The sequence below is a fragment of the Pristiophorus japonicus genome, chromosome X, assembly GCF_044704955.1.
Source record: "Pristiophorus japonicus isolate sPriJap1 chromosome X, sPriJap1.hap1, whole genome shotgun sequence".
Classification (NCBI taxonomy): domain Eukaryota; kingdom Metazoa; phylum Chordata; class Chondrichthyes; family Pristiophoridae; genus Pristiophorus; species Pristiophorus japonicus.
Window position 1 is genome coordinate 33,985,425 of NC_092010.1, and position 20,477 is coordinate 34,005,901.

The following is a 20,477-nucleotide window of genomic DNA, read 5'->3' on the forward strand; positions in this document are numbered from 1 at the left end:
CCACCTTATTATGAATACTCCTCGCATTGAGGCACAGAGCCTTCAGGTATGTCTTTTTAACACACTTTGTCGCTTTAGAATTTTGCTGCAATGTGGCCCTTTTTGATTTGTCTTGGGTTTCTCTGCCCTCCACTTTTACTTTTTTTCTTTCTATCTTTTGCTTCTGCCCCCATTTTACTTCCCTCTGTCTCCCTGAATAGGTTCCCATCCCCCTGAATAGGTTCCCATCCCCCTGCCATATTAGTTTAACCGCTTCCCTTATAGCCAGCAGAGAAGGCTTTTAACTTGAAATTCTGCCCCACGTGAGAGCAGAAAGTCTGCTGGTCCATTGTGCCATCCAGCAACCCCCTTCTCCTTCCTTAAAAAAAAAAGGCAAGCAAGTTTGAGCCTCATTCTTTGAAGTCGACCACAATAGGTACATAGTCAGACATTTACAGTTTCATTGTGCTCACTCACTCCCTTCCCTCTGTTATTTTTTCCTCATTTGCACAAGGTTCCCCCAGGTTTCAAGTGAGAATGCTTGCATACAGGAAACAAGCATACGCCTTTTGTTTAAACATGAAACTTCTAGCTTGGAGCCGAGGAAGCTCAAATTCAGGTTAAAAGGTTTACTGAAAAGAAATGCAGAAACACACACACTGCTGGTCAATAGTGAGCCTTTGTTGTAGCTTCCTCAATCACTGGATTAGGTGCTGTTTAGTTGAAGCAAGGATTATTTGACCCGCACATCATGCAGACTGTACAAGCTTTGTCTACAGTATAACTATAGCAGTTATTTAGTTGTTAGTGGCTGAAAAAACATTATTTTCAGTGTTTCCGACACAAGTGTCAGGTTGGTTCAGTGGTAGCACTCCCTCCCGAGTCAGAAGGTTTTGGGTTGAAGCCCCACTCCAGAATTTAAGCACACAACCTCAGCTGACACGTCAGTGCCGTATTGAGGGAGCGCTGCACTCAGAGCTGCTATCTTTAAGATGAGATGTTAAACCGAGGCCCTACCTGCCCTCTTGGGTGGATGTAAAAGATCCCATAGCATTATTTGAAGAGGAGTAGGGGAGTTCTCCCCGGTGTCCTGGCCAGCATCAAAAACAAATTAACTGGCCATTCATTTCATTTGCTGTTTGTGGGACCTTGTGCGCAAAATGGTTGCTGCATTTGCCTATATAAAAGTGACTGCACTTCAAAGCAATTCATTTTATGTGAAGCAGTTTGAACGTTTGACAGATGTAATAAAGCACTATATAAATGCGAGCACAATATAAATGCAAGTTATCCCTCAACCAAAACAGATGATCTGATCCAAAACAAAAGCAAAATACAACAAATGCTGGAAATCTGAAAGAAAAACAGAAAATGCTGGAAACACTCAACAGGTCAGGCAACATCTGTGGAGAGAGAAACAGGGTTAGCATTTCAGGTCGATGACCCTTCGTCAGAACACACCAGTTCTGACGAACGGTCATCGACTTGAAACGTTAACTCATGTTCATCTGGGGAGAGAGAGAAACCAAGAAATAGAAGCAGGAGTAGGCCATACGGTCCCTCGAGCCTGCTCCGCCATTTAATACGATCATGGCTGATCCGATCATGGACTCGGCTCCACTTCCCTGCCTGCTCCCCATAACCCCTTATCGTTTAAGAAACTGTCTTATCTCGGTCTTAAATTTATTCAATGACCCAGCTTCCACAGCTCTCTGAGGCAGAAAATTCCACAGATTTACAACCCTCCGAGAAGAAATTCCTTCTCATTTCAGTTTTAAATGGGTGGCCCCTTATTCTAAGATTATGCCCCCTAGTTCTAGTCTCCCCCCATCAGTGGAAACATCCTCTCTGCATCCACTTTGTCGAGCCCCCTCGCAATCTTATGATGCTGCCTGACCTGCTGAGTGTTTCCAGCATTTTCTGTTTTTATTTCAGATGATCTGGTCATTTATCTCATTGCTCTTTGTGGGAGCTTGCTGTGTGCTATTTGGCTGCTGCATTTGCCTACTTTACAACAGTGACTACACTTCAGAAAGTGTGAAATGCTTTGGACCGTTCTGGGATGTGAAAAGCACTATGTATGCAAGGTCTTCATCAGTTTCCTAAAGGAAAAAAATTACACGGTAGGCTTCTTTGCATTTATGGTACAGGTGTGTGTGTGTGTGTGTGTGTGTGTGTGTGTATCTGGCCATGTTTATACAAAATAAAGCAATCAGAGCACGAAGTCACACGTATAGTCGCATTTTGAAAATAACCAACATGTCAACGGGTTCCTGAGTTTCTCAAGTTTATTTTAGTAGACCTTCAGCCATGACAGTACAAAACTTACAGTAGTTTTTCTCCAGTACACAAATATATATAATTATAATATAATACATGTACAAAGGCTCTGGAGCAGTTTTTAAAAGCAACATAATGCAATTCATATTGATCACAGGAGAAAAAAAAAGTCAAGACAATAACGGTCTGTTATCGTACTTACACACGAACATATACGAATAAGTCCATCAAGAAAACTACTGTAAAGAGGGACAGTGGAGTATTGCACTTGGAATTCCGTACATTTGTATAAAAACACAAGATTCACGCATTTTAAACACGCTATGGGTCAGCTTTTTTGAGGCAGCACATCTTTATTAAGATTACACTTTGCTGTCCTCGGACCAATTAATAACGGTTTCAAACTAAACAAAGTTTACACCTAAAGGTTAAAAAACTGCTTGCAAAAATCAAATCAGCAAGGTACAACGATTGCGATTATTCATAATTGATAGTCGATCCAGAATAGTCAGTTCATCATTGCTAATGTCATATTCACATTTTCATGAGGTATATAAGAATATGTGCATGTTTTTTTTTAAATTAAAAAAAAAATCGAAGAAATTGAGGGACTGGGCTTTTCTCCTTCCTAAATCAGAAGTGTCTTAGAATTTTGCTAAATAGCCAAAGACATGCAGTCTACTCCACTTTAGCATGTATCTAGTGTACATACTACAAGTGTATAAACTTTTGAAAAAACCCTCCAAACCATGGAAGTTTCTGCTTTAGGTTAGTGAAACACATTGTTCTGTAGTCCACACATACACAGTGAAATAAAAACAGAAAATGTGGCAATACAAAAGGTCTGTCCGCACCTGGAAAGCAAAAAAGATACTTCTGCCATGTCACAGATGTTGATTGATCTGCATTTGTACCATTTAGTGTTTTTATTTTAGGTTGCCAGCGTTTGAATGTTTTTTTTTAATCTATGCATACAGTGCACAACTAAAATAAATGTCCCACATTCTCCCCACTGCAAATGACAAGGTCATCATTTGTTTAAATAGATCTGTTCAACACCTTAAAGGAATTTCCTTCCAGACAAGCCTCATAAATTTGTGTTTGTGCACCATACTCTAGTATTGACCAGTTCCTGGCGATAAAAGTGAAGTTTAAAAATGGGCTTGCACTTTATATTTTTATTATTTATTAGATATCAGGATAATTATGACCTTTACATTGTCTCTGAATTGTTGGGTCTCAAATCCAAGAACAAAATCTTACTAAAAGCATCCTTCCCTGTCCTTTTCACGTTATTTAGTTTGGCTATACCCTGTACTGTGTTTATAGCCAAAAAAAATGCTTGTGCCAATATGCTTTAATGTTGAGTAGTACACTAATTCACCAGCTAAAATAGTAACACTGGTAACCGCCACTTACCCTCACGTTTGCAGCTCAAGCTGCTCCTTCCAGATACCAAAGTTTGGCATGGCAGGCTAACACTTTACTGAAATGCTGTCTCGATTGGGAAGGTGATCAGATTTTACTTTAGGGAAACCCATCACTTCGCATTGAAATCAGGTGACTGAAGAACATTGTGTCTGCGCAACTTCAAAAATGAGCATAAACAGTTTGGTGACTGCCACTAACCTGGATAAGCAGGATGACTGGTCATTTGTAAAATATCAAATGCATTTATGCCTACTTTTCAACATTAGGAACTGGAAGACAACAGGGTAACTTTGACAAATACAATTATATGTGAGCCAGAAGGCTACTCATATATAAAAATATAAGGGCCAATTTTCCTGACCCTTGTACCGAGGAAATGAGCATTCCCGGTACACAGGTCAGAGAAAAGTGGCAGCGACCCAAGATCACGGAGTCTGCACCGCTGTAATACTGCTTCGGCATTTCCAGAGCTTTCCTGCTGGGGCAAATTCTGGTCTGCACCTGCAGAAAGCCAGACGGTTCGGTACACGGGGCAGGAAGGGGCACTCACAGCCTTATTTCCCAGTAGTGACGCTTGCTGAGCACCCAAGTGCAGGGTTGCCCAGAAAAAGCTGACACTGTGGCCTGCTGCTCAATCCCAGAAGTTCCCTGGGCAGGCCAAAGATCTGAAGATAGACCTCAGTTATTTTTTGTTGTGGTTAATCTCCATCAGCAGCCAGAAGGTCCCAATCACTGAGGCGGCAGGCAGCTACAGGCCTGGGAAGCCTACAGCTGCTCTGGATTCTCCTGCCTCTGCTGCTGGTGCCAAGGTCTTGGACTGTACCAAGGGCGCTCCTGGGCCATTAAATGGCCTGGGACAGGAAGTAGGGGCGAGTCCGGGGTTGGACAGCTGTAGTGCACCTCGGGTGTCTTTAGTACCTGGGCAGAGGAAAATCAGTCATAAAATAAATGCTAATACATTTAAGCTTAATTTTAAACCTTCAGGAACTGGCAGATACCAGGGTAAAGCTGACAAATACAATTATGAGAGATTTCCTTTCAACAGTCTAAAGATCGTATTTCTAAATTATTTTAGTGCTAAACAGCTCAGCTGAATCCTGGATAGGTTAGTTTTTGTACTGTAGCATACTATGTACTGTTCTTAAGTGCAAGATAAAAACAGCTTAAGGAGGGTAAAGCTTTCTGCGATGCATGGCTTAAAGGCAGCAAGAGAGAATATTTGGAAAAATTCACAAAGTTACAGTAGAGAAACGTTTAAAATTCAAACTAAATCTGCGATGCGCCCTTTTTGAAAGAATACTTCTCTCGTATCAGACAGCATGTGCTTGATGCAGACAGTAGAATAAAGATTGAAGCGCACACATAGCTGCAATGGTTTCTAGATGCAGAAAAGATCAAATGAGTTCGATCAAATAGTGACACAAGGACTATAACTGGAAAAAATCCATTATACTCCTAACAGTGCACTGCAGTCATGTAGATGGTAACTTTAATGGACAGCAGTTAAAGGAGGTTAATATTTGCACAAGTAAAGCAGATAATCACTTACAAGTGTGCAGATATGAGAGACTGCTGGCCACAACTTCTTTTGAAACATGCACGAAGAACAAATCGGTTTTGTAACTTAAGTTGTTTGGTAATATTTTTTGCACTCTCAAGGCAAAGGATGTCAGGGGCTGTGGAAATTCACACTTTTGCATTGTATACACCAAATATTGAAACTGAGCTCTCCCGGGTCAAGTATAAAACAGCCAGATCCAGAGTAAAGCTGCCTCAACAATCCACTTCCTCAACTTTAGAAGAGCACGCCTCACTGCACCAGTGCAAGTCTTTCCATTGTCCACAGCAGCTTGTGGACTCGGAGATTTGCGCAGAGTTCCAAAGGTAGTTTCATGCTGCAGACCTATGCATCTGGGTTGAGACTACCAAAACATATTTCAAATAGGACCCGTACAGCTGGCTGAGAAGAGAGACTTTTGTCCCGTGATCTTGTCCGGATTGCAATCCAGTTCTCAGAAGCGAAAAGTTAATGTGTGAACCCATGGCACCAGCCTAACCTTGTATAAAATCTGTTGAAAATTATTCTTGGGTCATCACAAATGTGGAGTGTTTTTTTTAAAAAAGGTGGTCTAAAAAACAAAATCAAGTACAGTCACTGTAAAGCACCTCACTGCCACATTTAATGCTTTAAACTGATTTGAGATGCTAGCACTCGTGTCAGAGCAAGTACACCAAGCTCAGCAGATATTCTGGGATACGGCTATTTTCCAATACAGCTTTCTAAGCTGAGCGAGGACCAGACTACCCATCAGGAAATAAGCAAATGCTGCACTGAGTTTTATCTAAAGCTCTTCCTTTGAGGACAGTGAAACTTCAATTACTGACAAGGTTTAAAAAAAACCTCAAGATACACTCCTTTGACCAGGAGGGAATCCCTCCTAACTCCCTTCCTGGCTAAGCATTCTTTTCCTTACAGCCAGTTATGAAGTACTTTGGAACATTTCTTTGTTAAAAGCGCTATATAAATGCAAGTCAGGAGCTATTAATCCAAGGCATTACTTTTAGTAAAATTAAAAACAGCTAAAAGTCATGGCAAAAATTTAATTTATCCTAAAAATAATAAAGCCAATATTTGAAAATGTAACTTTTTAAAATTAGAGGATGAATATTTAAAAAAAAAAAGGAAATTTAGTAATGAGTTGTTTTTGGTGTTAAGTGAAAAATGACAAGTTCAGAGAATAATCAACTGACAACAGAAGTGATCGATTATCAAGTTCTTAAATAATTCAGCTAAACAACCACTAATCACTGCACCAGCTATAAATATTGACAAAGTGCTTTGGAAAGCTGTTCGAAAAAGATTCAAGTTGTTAGCTCTCGAGTGCGTGACCTGCAAAAGCTTGATTACTTCAGAAATCAAACACTTTTTTTTTTGTATAAAACTACATCTTTCATACAAAGACCAGTGTCCCAAGGAAACACAGGTAGAACCACAGATTTTTTTTTTTGTTTTGTTAAGTTTTATGATTTACAATCAAAAGAGGGCAAAATTAAAATTGATGACTATTTAAAACTCTTTACTGCAACACACACGTACCAGTGGGCGTTACTTGCGTTTTCTGCTTGATCAACATGGTTACAGTCACAGTTATACAGTATCCCTATTTTGCCCTCCTCATTCATAAACTAAATACATACATACATACATAGTCAGTAGATAGAAAAACAAGAAGCTTAATAAAAGGAATAATTTCATTCCAGATTTAAATACTACAAATGAAAAGGCTGGGGTACTGCAAGACAAATGGATGTCTTTTTGTGTTTGTTCTGCACAGAGGAGCCTCCATGCTTGATGATACGTGCAGGTATACTGCTGACTGCATTTAAGAGTGACACAACCCAATATAATCACTTCTTTTTCCTTTTTTGGATCAAACAGCAAGGATAGAAGGTGCAAATCCTCAGAATGTGCGCTATTAAAAAGTCACTTAATCCAAACATAATCCACCCTCTACCCATAAATGGTTAAGCTGCAATGAACTGTTAGAACAGACCAGAAAGAGATGATATATAAATTACATAATATACTCTATATTATATAATTATATATACAGAATATAGTAGTCATTAGGTGCCAGTAACAAAAAGTTGGGCTGCCCGACAGCCATTAGAATGGTCATTCATCACTAATTCAAAACAGCTTAAAGTTTTCTGCCACATGTAAATTATTTTTGGAAATAATAGATTATGGTAAAAGGAAAAACTATGATCATCATTATTTGCAGTTTAGCTCATATTTCAGTTATCTTATTGACTAACATCAGGGACTACAGCAAAGTCTACAAGTAGCCTTTAACAATTCCTACCTTCCATTTTTTTTGATGTGCCCTTTAAACACTGTTAGTTCTTTGTTCGATTTTATGACATTGAGCATCCTTCAGAGGGTTCCCCTCTCCCCTCCTAACAAACGTACCCAGAATTTTACATTTTCTTTCCTACAAAGTAAAACTGGGGGAAGTGCAGATGTGTGAAAGGAAGGTAAAAAGGTTTCTTGGCTTAAACCATCAATGTAAATGCAAAAATTGCTCTCAATTTATAGTTCCAAATCAAATGGAACTACCAAAATGGATCAAATTAACCTTCGTGCAACATGACTTGAGATTCAAAATTTGCAAGGGGACATTCAAATTCTGATCCTAGATATAAACTAGACCTCCTAGCCCATAGTATGCACTAATGCATGCATTGAAACCTATAATTTGATCCAACACATGTGCCGGTCCAAGGCAAAGTATAAACAGCATATAGATGGGATTCAGTTCAGATCCAATGTAACATTTTTGAACCAGATTCTGCCCCCCCCCCCCCACAACAGTGTAAAATAGGGCACAGTGATCGAATAATTAAAAAACATAGGGCTCCTTCCTGCAGTTCCCAGTCATCAGTAGTAGGTATTTGCCCTAAATGCTTTAAGTGGGCAGTTCTTCAAGATTATATACAAGTTAGTTCACTATTGGAGCAAGGTGCTGAAGAGCAATTTACATCACGTACCAATTTTTGGATCAAACAGCGATAAGTATAAAGGCAAAACTCTCATAAGAATAATTTCAAAGAAAAGCTTTTTTTTTGCTGTTGCTGGAAAATCTACTTGCTCCCTAGAGGAATCGACTATTTTACAAAATCACTGGCAAGCCATGGCAGTTGTTGAATATGGAAAAATTCCAGTTGTGGCAGCAACGATCACAAGGTAGTTATGCACTGGTTTCTTGATCTGTGGCTTTATTTACAGATTTTGCAACTTAAAAAAAAAAGTCGCTCAATTTTTGCTGCTCCTCCAGATTTTCTCTCCTTACTCCATTCATGACGGCTCATTTTTGTGGTTTCCACCCCACTCCCCCATCCCAGTCTTCACGCCATAAGAGGGTCAGAGACTGCAGACTGCTCTATAGGTTCATGAGGGAATATTACTGTCTGCGTAGATTAGTGGTACAAGAACTGCACTTGCATCAGACCAGTGTCAATCTGAACTCTGTCCCCCACAAGGTTGCATGTGGCAAGAGAAGAGTTAATAGAAAATAGACCGTATAAACAGTGCATTGTGAGATTTAAAATAATCAATGATGCCATTATTGACAATGGCATGGGTTGTTCCAACAGCAATTTAACAACCCCGCAAACCACCACAGGATAATAAGGGACTTCAATACCTGAGGATTTTCAAACTAAAACTATATTTTTTGGTGCCTTGCTCAGCATATTATAGAATGCTCTTTGGAAATTGTACAAAAATGTGCATGGGGAGGGCTAGGGAAGTGAATATGCGTTCTCTAATGTATAATATACACTGTATGCACTACCTTCCAGCAATCAGATACCAAAATATCTCCGTACCATGTTATACATTTTTTTCCCCACGTTGCCATTATATCTGAAGACTTCTGCCATTTCCAAGTTCCCACATTTAAAAGAACAGACTAGAAACAAAATCACCAAAACATGACTGAATGACATAAAACACTACATATAATACAACAGCTTTAATACAGAGGAGGGAATCAAAGGCAAGAACTTTGCGGAGCTCAGAAAACAATGATAAATGATTCAAGCTTCATTCTGGGAGCTTATGCAGTCCTCTGAACACTTGCCATGGTCTTGCAATTCACTCCCCAGTACCTATTACTGTACAATACATCAGAGGTCACAGCGTATCAAAGAACCTTTTCAAGGGCTAGAAGAGGGCAAGGGAGATGGGGGGGGGGGGTGTCTGTGGTTGAAAGCAGCGCTCCAAAAAACAGCCAGCAGGAGGAACTTTAAGACCACTACACAATGGATTATCACAAAAGTTACTTCTAAAAAAAAACTGCAAAAGTTGAGGAACTCAAATGTCAAATCCGTCTAGCCACCTGAAATTTTTAGTTCAGATTGGACTTGTAAAGGTTAACTTCGAATCAACCAACCAGTATTAGAACGGTTGAATGCGAGCTACATCCTGGTATCCTGAAGTTTTAATATTTTTCACTTTAGGACAATTGTTCAAATTGTAGAAGCCTTAAAGTAAAGCTACAAGGATTAAGCAGTGGACTGCTAACTGGAGAGAACCAAGTTCACATCTTAGCCTTGACTATTACCCATACTTGGACTTTCGCAGTCCTAGCAGAGATGCTTCAAATACAGTGCAGCCTTCCAAGATTTCTAATGTACACATGCAAGTAGGATGGCCAAGGAGTTGGACTTCTTGACTAAAGGATAGTGGGGATTGGCACAGGAAGAAATAAAGAAAACTAAAAATGGTACACTTCTGGGTATCCATGGCTACACAGAAGTTAGATAAAAGCTGTAAATGCCCCAGAGATGTCCATCAATCTGAACAATTTGCTTTTCCACAACTCAAGTGTGAACTGGTTGCATTAATAGTCATTTTATGGGCTGCTGTTCTTCAGGTGTATTGATGCACGTATCTCAACAGCACAATAAATCTCACGGGCATACAGAAAAATTAAACATGTGCAAGCAGCTAGTGGAAATCAAAATGTCAAATCGACTGAGGAGAACCTTCAAATAATGTTAAACATACATAATGAAAATATGCAAAGACACGGATGTGGAAATCCGCTTGTGCAAAATTCATTGGCACATATGATTCCATTGAAAGTATTACCAGTGCAGATCAAAATGTTTCATCAAACCAACAGCCCATTTAATGCCCAAATCTAGTGTTATTGAGCTCGTAGTTTTTTCAAAAAGTTTAATCCAAAGAAATCCTCAAGTGACTGCTGGAAAAATTTAATTTTCAGTATGTTTTTGATCATCTCCTTTACTTTCAGAAACACACAATGGTGTTGCATTAGGAATTAGATCCATTTATGTTCTTGCAAAGTGGCGAAGAAAGCCCATGCAACCATTAGGACATATTGTCACAACAATCCCACTACCATTATGTGCAAAGCAACATACAAGTCACTCATGAATCAAATCGTCTGCACTCATCAAATAAGCTCTCTACCCAGAGTTCCCCAAAGATCTTTAAATTATCAAATAAGAAAGCCAACAAGTTTTATGGGGAGGGGAAGTGGTGGTGATTTGAATCTAAAGGTTCCTTGAATTAACAGCATAAAGCAAGACAGTTGGAATTGATTTAGAAAGTAGTGAGGAGGCTGCTGGAAAGGTCACAGCAGTTACTCCAGGGTCAAAAAGATGACGTTATTTTCACCACGGAAGATGAATTTAGGCAGAAACAAGCATATATGATAAACTTGACTGAGGCCAAGATTCATCACTGTTTTGATACACTGGATATGGGGACCACTTTGCTCACAATGGTTTGCGCAGATCTGAACACTTTAAATACAGCAAAAATGAAATGGTGCTACAGCTTAAAGCTGCAAGGTACTGGCCCACAATCCGAAATCTACTTTTTGGAAAAATAATCAACCAACTCCCTTTAATTAAAGAATAGTATTGCATCTGCTCATCTCTAGTGTAGTCAGTCACATCGGTGTGACTAAGTAGGGCCATAGGTTCCAACCAGATCAACAGCTTGTGATCCAAACTCAGACCCACTTGGGGTTGAATAATACTTCTGAAGATGACAAATACAAAACATTGTACAACGCTATCTCTATAATTAAAGGCACGGAAGGCTATTTGTTTCAAGCTATGATTAAATTGAAAGTGCTTCAAGATTAAAAATAGGTAAATAAGATTTAAACTTGACAGCAAGTTTCCTTGACATGGTTTGTGGCTGTGAACAACATCCACTGGGAGCCATTTTAATGGGTTACTATATGTTGGGTGAGGACCCATCAATAGGAAACAAAAGCTCCATTTAATCTGATCTAAATGTACATTACCTGATTTAGACACTTACTGGACTGCTGGTTTGGTGCAGGTGTTCCTCCTCCTTTAACAGATCTGCTCAACACCACAATGAAAAACCATTTTAGAAATGAGACTCCTTTTAAAGTCAGGTGCAAGCAGAGCTGCATTGCTCATTGACAATGAGCCCAGATTCCAAACCTTCAAAACAAGTTCACTGCACTGGGGCGATATTCCCACTTCGTAAATGCTCGATCTTTGTAGCCTTTTGCAGTTGGATTGCAGTTTTAGCGCAACACTTAATTTGCCAGAATACAATAGTACCGTTAAGCGACAAGTGCAAGCACAAAAAATGGCGCAAGAAAGCATGTCGGACAGATGAACTTACAATCTCGAGCACAAGCCTCCCACACTGAACCATCATCCACCACCACGGCCTAGGATTTCCTATGGTTCAAAGCAGCCCCTCATCTTAATTTCCACCAGGAGCCACTTTTTCTCATTTTTAATTTTATTTAAGAGCTGGCTCAGAAACAATGACCCAAATTTAAAACTTGCTCCCTTTGCATCTAACTCAACTGTGACAGGACAGATAAAATTCATTTCCTGGTTTCTCTGTCCCTACAGCTTAGAGGACTAGCAGTGTTACAGAGACTCAAGGTTCCCCTTATCAATCTGTAACCAGTCCCTTTCCTTCAGAGACTAGAAATACAAGATTGTATCAGAGCGTGGACATAGAAATTTATACTAATATAGCAGGGCTTTTTAAAGTAGGTTTCAAATAAGTGTACTTTGCACAGATTAAAGACTTAAATCTTAAAAGCGTGCTTAAAATAATTGGGATGAGAAAAGAAAAAAGGCATTGAATTTAGATATTGGATCTGAACAAGAAATCGGCAGCTAGTTTGTGCTACCCCAACAGTGTGCAACATATATTTGTGTTGGAAACTAATGTGCAAAGACAATTTAAATACACAAATTCAGAGAACAATTCTTAGAAGTGTCAGTTCAAAACAAATTAATTAAATAACTGAAAATCTGAAAAAGGAAACTGATTAAGAACTAGGGTTGGACAAAAAAAAACTGTGACCCAGTCAGCCCCCCTCAAAACTCACAACCTAGCGTTTGCACTGGTGTCTTAAACTGATGATGTCACAGAGTCTCCTTTATAAAAATCTAACTCCTCCTTTTGGAGCAGCAGCTGAAAAACCTATTAAAGATATTCCATCATGGCTGTATGCGTTCATACAATATCCTTTATGAAAGGCAAATAGATTGTAAGCTCTCCTCTTGCCTTTCTTCTTCCTCTCTCCCCGTGCCCTCTCCCAAGTAAAAACTTTACAGCACCTCACTGGAGTGGAGTAGCTGGTAATATCCAATCCCTCACAAGATGTCCCATTCAGTAATCAGACTGAAAACTGGTTAATGTTTACCATAAATGTGGCTGCTGTGGCCCAATTATGGGACTCGAGCTGACAACCACAGGAGTGTGAAGCATCTGAATTTTTACACTACAGGATTTTATAAATATAAACATTGACAATATTTAAAAACTTCAACATTTGGGAAAGTCCTTTGAATAGATAACACATTAATTGTTTAAAATATATTAACCCTCTTCCTGCAACCATATTTAGTCAGAAGTAAAATATTTATATTATATGATTAAAGTTTTAAAAACTGCACATTCCTACATAACACCCAGACTTCTTCACAGCTTCAAATACAAATACTGCTCCAGTGTTGATGAACACAGATGGCTACCTCTCCCCATCGAGTATTCAGCCCTGCTGTGTTTCAGCCAAAAACTAACGAAACTCAATATGCACATGATAGTTAATGAATTGGGATATCGACGTTGGAGAAGGTTTGAACTTCAGACAGTACTGCCAGGCCACAAGTCAATATATTATGAAAACAGGGCACTCACTGGTGCTCTCAACCATGGAAAGTACAGAACATTAGAAACCATCATGCACCATAAATCTGAGCATTTTATTTTGTGCACATTTTCTAAGTGGTTGGCTACTCCGTGACATCATCAATCAGCTATCTTGGTGGGGAGGGGAAGGGGGAATAGGGAAGATTTAATTACCCATGACCATTAGCCACCAATTCAAAGCCTCTCGTCACCCAAGGTTGCATCATGGTAGTTATTATATCCAACAGTGAGAACGAGGTAGTTTGGATTACCTATGACACTAATTTCGTAAATTGTCTGATTTCACTACAACAGCTCCTCGAATTCCACTCATCCTCCATGGCTTCATGACCCTGTATATTACCAGGGTACTCCCTGGCTCAGCGGACAGGCTGATTACTTTGCACAGGGCAAGATGGGGCATCGTTTCAACTGGGATTTGACAAAGCTCACCACACGTACAGCAGGCAAGTAAACGTGAACCAGCGACAGGATTTGAATTTGTAACCACAGTGACAAAGGAGGCACAATCACTACTACATTATTGGGTATCTTCAAATTGAAGCAGTTAAAAACTTGTATTCTTTTATAAAGGTTACTCTTGCCAACAAGTTTCCCACCCCCCATACCATCACAGAATCTGGCTGGACACCCTAGTTGTGTAACTGGGTAGCCAAGTCACAATACTCTGGGATTAATCCACAGTTTTTGAACTGGGACTTGCAAAAGAAAAGTGGGCAAGTCATCTCTTGCATCATAAGTGTCAAAATTGCCAAGATGTTCAAGTACATCTTGGGCTTATTAATGTGAAAAATGGGCATTGTAAAATCTCAAACTTTGAAGACAAATGTCACCAAGACATAAACATAGGTAGTTCTCTTTGATACAGGTCATTTGGATAAATAACTGTTATTTATCTAACTTAAGAATTCATATGACTCTAAAAGGGTCAGTAGTTTCCACCAGATCATTCTTTTCTAAAGTTACACAAGGTCTTTAGGGTTTAATAACAGTTCAGCACCCTATTATCTGGAAGATTAAAACACAGTTGAAGCCCATTAATTGGGGTGCTTTGGTAGGAATGAAAATCTCATTTTCAATTCATCCCTATTGAGCAAAACCCACCTATACTACCTTATATACATAACAATAAATCAGTGCTTAAAAAAAAGTACCATAATCTGACTCTTCATTAACTGGCATCAACTGAAAAACTGGGCCCCTAGAAATAAGGATTTTTTTTTCTCCACTGAAGTTCAACTAAATAGCATTTAAGGTTAGCATCTTTGTGTCAAAGATGCAACAAAAAATTCTAGATGGGGAACATTTAGTTTTAATTGGAAAATGGAACCAAATTTAATCCCAGTTTATTCTGTAGATTAATCCCTGAAATCAATTATCTTGTCCAACCCTAGTAAGAACACCTCCTTCTTTAGCTGAAGTCAGTGCAAGGGGAGTAGAAAAGTATAGTCCAACTGGCCCTCTCTAACTCACTTTGTGCTCTCCTCGGACAATGTGCGAGGAGAATTCGTACCGATCCTGGCTGTGGTGGCCGCAGATGTTGCACTCAAAAGGGTCTCTGAATCCATGGCAACCCATGTGTATGGTAAACATTACGTGGTCAAGAAAGAGAACCCGGCAGTGGTTACACTTATAAGCCTTAACTTGTTCTCCATCCTCATTTAAGACTCTTAGGACCTCTTTGGCTGAGCTTTGAGCTGCTTTGGCAGATGATGGAGGCTCCTGTGCCTTTAGGTCCTCTTTGGAATAGGCCGGGCTTTGCCTTGTGGCATAGTTACTAGGGAAAGTGTGGGCATTCCTGTCTTCGTGGCTGCTTTCTGTATCTGTGGAATCATGACAACCATTGCTGGGAGACACTCCAAGCTCTACCAGTTGGTTCTTTGCTCTAGAATTCATATGTTCTGACACGTCTTCATGACCTTCTGCTGCCTCTCGACTTCCCTGCGCCTCAACTCGGCTGTGGATGGGATGTACATGGGAGTAGACTGCACTGATCACTGGCGTGATCTCCGGCATGCAACTGGTCATGGGGAGCCTTGGAGGCCTCATTGCTTCTGTTCCTAGATAGGACAGTGCACTGCCCAAATTCTGGTCCATGGGGTGAGGAGCCATCATCTCTACATCCTTCTCAAAATTGGAGTTCATCTCAAAGTGAACATCAGATAGGTTGAGGCGCATGTGTTTATCACCTGAAAAGAAAAGGATTAAGGGTTTAAAATCAGAAAACACAGAAAATAATCTGCAAGGAAGGGAAGTTAAAGGTAATTTAATTTACAATTCTGTTAGATCAATATATTGTAAATAAAATCAGTACCAAATGTCACAATTCTGGTTTCAGCAATGGTAACAATTGAAACCGTCTGTTTTCAAAATAGATTGCAATGTCAGCAGTGCAATAGTTAAAATGAATTAAAAGATGCTTTGATATTCATTCAGAAACACAAATGGTCAACAACATCCTCTTGGCATTATACTGACCCTGTCAAAGTTCAGAATCAAGGATGCCAAACTCTGTTGACCTGTATGTTTCACCATCACAATGAAGACATCAGGAAAAGCAAAGCACTTTGAAACCACAAGCTTGCAAAGGAGCCTTGGGCTATTTACTGACCAGTGGCATATGGACCAGCCAAACTTAATTGAGTGGGTCAGGAATGCAACTTTGAACTAGCACTGGAACAAAAATAATTAAAACTATAAATAAAACCTAAAACAACCAGGGAAAGATCTCACATTTCTACCTGCCAGTGATAGTAAATCTCAAAAACAAACAGGATTCCTCCCAATTTAGGACGTCTCAAAAGTTGCTGCTCTAAATCGCTAACATTTTGTTTGGACAGTGGATGGTTGAAATACCTTGAATATAAACATCTCTAATTTAGAGGTAGAAATAATCGAGACCAATTAAATATATGTTTAAGCCCAACACGAGAACTTTCAAGGCTATCTCTCTTAATCTGGAATTAAATAAAAGATGCATAAAAAGAAAATACAGCCCAACACCCAAACAAACAGAAAATTCTATGACAAAATGGAGCTTTTACTTCTTAAAAGGTTAGTGAGCATTTGCAACTTTGTTGAAAGTCATGTTACACATACACCAAGAGCCAGAATTTTGCATAAATTGGTAAAGCATAACCAAGACTTTATGCGGCCAGATCACCACGATGGATTATGCAGAATGCATTGGACCCAGATCAATCAATTGCATCATCCAGTTTGTTCCTTGTCGGGTTGAGTTCCCCTTTAATTTAGTTGCAAATATAGGAAAAGATTTAAGTTGCCGAGGGGAAAAGCATTTGTCAGGACTAAGACATGGAAAAACACACTTGTTCAACAACCTAACCTTCCACTGTCCTTTTGGGACATTAAAAAAAAAGTACACAGAAGCTCTTACCCACAAATTTCTGCGGAGTAGATCTTTTTCGCTTTGCAATGCTGTTAGCAAGCCTATCTATAAAAGAAGGCCTGTCAGGGGCTGGCTGAAGGATATGGTCAGGCATCACATCCATGTCACGGTTCTCCTCCCCTGCTGATGAGAGAAAGCACCCTAAAATCTGGTGATCAACTGATGCACATTGTACAGGCAGCATTGGGAATAACAGTGGAACTTGCTTTGAACCAGCTTTAGCGATCATTTTATACCGTTTAAATTCTTGTTAACCAATTCTACTTTGGCAACAAAAACAAATCAGAGCTCCATTACATTTTACGAGGCATTTTGCGCATTTGCGCCACAATTAAAGAGACCGACAAACTGTTGGCAACTTTGCCAGCTCTTAATTGTAATTTTCCGGAAGGTGGCGTACAAGCAGAATGCATTTTAGTTTTTTTTTGTTTTTATAAAGAGCATGGTGCAGTATACGAGATATCCAACTTGAACCCTAACCCAAGTTGAGTGCACTCACAGCATTCACTCCATGTGGCATGTATTCTCAATGCAATTGTAGGTCATTGATTTATCCTGTTTGAGCAGCGCCATGTCTTTAACTAGGTCCTATGTGAAATGAGTTTGGACAGCCTCAACCCAGTTTCAAGTAGCCATGGGCCCACAGCACAAAATTGCCCCTGATTTGACATTTATTGGCAATCTCAAACAGGCCATAATAATTGCTGGTGTGCAAAGTGTAAACATTCTTCTCACAGGTGGTCTGCTGAGGCTGAAGCGTTAAAGGAACAGAACAGGCTTTCCCGGGTGTTCTCTATGCCGATACTGGGTGGCTAAAGTGGAAAATGCTCCACTCCTCAGCACAGACATCTTTCACCTGGATGAGAACTAAATTCATTTGAAACAGTTCAACAAAAATAAAGTTTATGGAGGTTGAACAAATGAAAAACCTTTGTTCGCACCAAGTGTTTAAAAACAAATTTTACAGTCACTATTCAGGACATTCAACTGTCGCCAAGGTTCAAAAGGTAAAGGAAGAGCATGAAAAGATTAGAACACCTGATCCCTATTGATAACACCCTTAATGCTCCTTTACCGCTTACCTCCCCAAGGACCTTCCAGTTTCCTATAAAGCTGTGAATAAGACAGTAGCTGCAAATTTGCATTGGTCATTATAATTTTGCGGTTGTAGTATTAATATCGTAGTTTGCTCCATTAACACACAGTTTGGCTCTTCCAACAATTCAATGATTAGCTGACTCGGGTCCTGGGCTCGATTCCTGGTTTGGAGGGGCTGCTACAGCTTTTAGGGGGTGGCGGGGGTGGGAGAGGGAAAGAGAGGAGAAATGAGATAGCCAGGGTTCCTGCTCCTAATCACAATCCTCGTCTTGACTCACACAAAGAGGCAACTAGCAAAGCATTGGATGGTGGGTAGAAGAGTACTCAGCAAGGAGTCAATCTCTTCAGAAGCAGATTATGGTAAAGGCAAGAAAATTGGCAGAAGGAGGGGAGGAAATTTATATTCGATACTGGATTTATATTTCATTGTAACCCAGAAGACTAGCCTTCAGGTAATAAACAGATTTCTTATTTTCAGTATTTGGCTGTTAACTTAGTACTGCATGAACAAGACCAGTAATGTATTAAATATTAATAATGGAAGAGCTGATCCAAAGTCTTCAACATGGTTATAGTGTAAAACATATACCCAAGACAAACACAGCTACTGGACCCATTCAACGGCAGGTATTCTTCTATAGAGTTGCTACAACATTCTCTCCATTTTGGTACTACTGGTGGGTTGATCCCAATATCCCCCCCCCCCCCCCGCCCCACCTAATCTCTCCTGAAGGTACTGACGCATGCTGGGATACAGTGGGTATCATATCCAGGTACTGGAGGGCTTGCCCCCTCTTCAAAGAAGAAAATATTTCACGCGGAAATCTCAGGCACATTGCAAAGACAAAAGACCCAGCATGTAACAAGTATGTTGACCAAGGCAGCCCTCCAGTACCTCAGCCAAGTGGCCATTCTTCATGCACAAGTCTAGATTGAATGTCGGTCGGGTATATGATTGTCCTCACCCTACATCCACACACAGTATTTTGTTGTTGAGGCCACTGGATAGCAATCAGAAGCAGGAATCATGACTGATATTTCCACTCTCTAAACAAGGGTGGCTGAGGCCAATTTTAGCAGCCAACTGCCTTTGATCTTCTATACTAACTATCTGGTACCCAACTATCAGTAATACTATAATCTACAACATCACATCAGTGCATTTGATTAAATTATGTTAAGAGCTGGACAGCATTTCATAGTGAAAGATTTAGGCTGTACCATTAGGTACAAATATTGGATTATATTTGAGTCAGCTGGTGCTCGACACATGCATTTTTTGGATTTTGTGGCTTTAGATATGCATGAAACTGAAGTTTAAATTAACGTGGTGCAGTGGTCGGGAGAGTGGCTAATGGTCAGTCGGGATATGAACCCTACCTGGAATGAAGACAGCTTGAAAGCTTTAACACGCCTACTTCTGAAAGGTCTGCAATTTTAGAGCTGGGAGACAGCAAACAAGTGGTGGCCTGATTCCATGAAAACCAGCGGCACAAAATGAAACTGCCCGATTGGTTTCTATGTACTGCTGTGCAATCTGACATCTTCATTAGTAAGGGTCAGTAGATACAAACTTTACGAAGAAAAATATACAAGTAAACCATCAAAGTGACAGCTGCAGGAATCTTGGTAAAACTCTACTAGTTCACTATAATATGCTATTTAGCAGATTCTCAAACACCCCGATATTGCGAGAGTTCACTGTATTAACAGCAGAGTTGAACCAGTTTACAGACTGCATTTATTAATACTGGAAATGAGATACTAAATCTACTGCATAAATAGTTGTGAACTGGCATTGGTGGAAGCACAACGGCCCACAAATTACTGTTTGTGACATGCGCATACAAGATAAAATAAATTGGTAAATATAAAATAGCATACAAAGGAAGATCACATTAACTCATTAAGCTTTTGTATACTTAAAAATAATGTTCTTGAGCTGTTAGCAACACTGGCAAGGCAGCTTATTGCCCAGCCATAGTAGCCCTAAAGACATCAAGGGTCAAGCATGTAACGGGGAACTGGAGTTACACGTAGACTAGACTAGGTAGGAGTGTCAGGCCTCTCCCCGAAGGACATCAGTGAACTAGTTGGGTTTTTAACAACAATCTGGTCATTTTTTTGTTATGCCAGCTCACAATTTATTGAATTCATTTTCACAAAATGCCATGGTGGGATTTGAAGTCATCACCTCAGGGTTACTCATCAGAGCCATAACCACTGCACTACCGTACCCCCAGATAATATCGCAAACAGTAATTTCTAGGCTTATGTATTGTATTGTTTGGTGTATTCGACCACACAGAACATAACCTTTTATAGTTCATCAAAACAATTACTTATGCAGTGTCACACTTCACTATTTATTGTCCCTCCTCTTCCTTGTAACACCAGCCACACCCCATTCCCTGATTAAGAGGGTGGGCGGGCAAGTTAACATGCTCCCAAGTCTCTAGATGTACAAACAGCCCAGGGTGACAATTTTTCTGTTCCCATGGGGAACGCCTAGCCTCTTGACAG

The 20,477-nt window shown here is 39.9% G+C and overlaps 1 protein-coding gene and 1 long non-coding RNA gene across 6 annotated transcripts in view; one reads left to right on the forward strand and one right to left on the reverse strand.

Annotated features, from left to right (window-relative positions):
- Positions 1–20,477, forward strand: part of LOC139240962 (uncharacterized) — a 53,235-nt gene that overhangs the window by 26,141 nt on the left and 6,617 nt on the right. Inside the window, exon 2 of the long non-coding RNA XR_011588762.1 lies at positions 13,742–13,893. This is a non-coding gene — a long non-coding RNA (uncharacterized lncRNA). The remainder of the gene's footprint in view (positions 1–13,741; positions 13,894–20,477) is intronic.
- ikzf4 (IKAROS family zinc finger 4) overlaps positions 10,456–20,477 on the reverse strand; it is a 145,849-nt gene continuing 135,827 nt past the window's right edge. For all 5 annotated transcript variants that reach the window (XM_070869551.1, XM_070869549.1, XM_070869550.1 and 2 more), the window contains 2 exons: positions 16,845–16,976; positions 10,456–15,636 (listed from right to left, as the gene is read on the reverse strand). In XM_070869551.1, the coding sequence (XP_070725652.1) occupies positions 14,912–15,636; positions 16,845–16,976 (857 nt within the window). In that variant the 3' untranslated portion in view covers positions 10,456–14,911. The remainder of the gene's footprint in view (positions 15,637–16,844; positions 16,977–20,477) is intronic.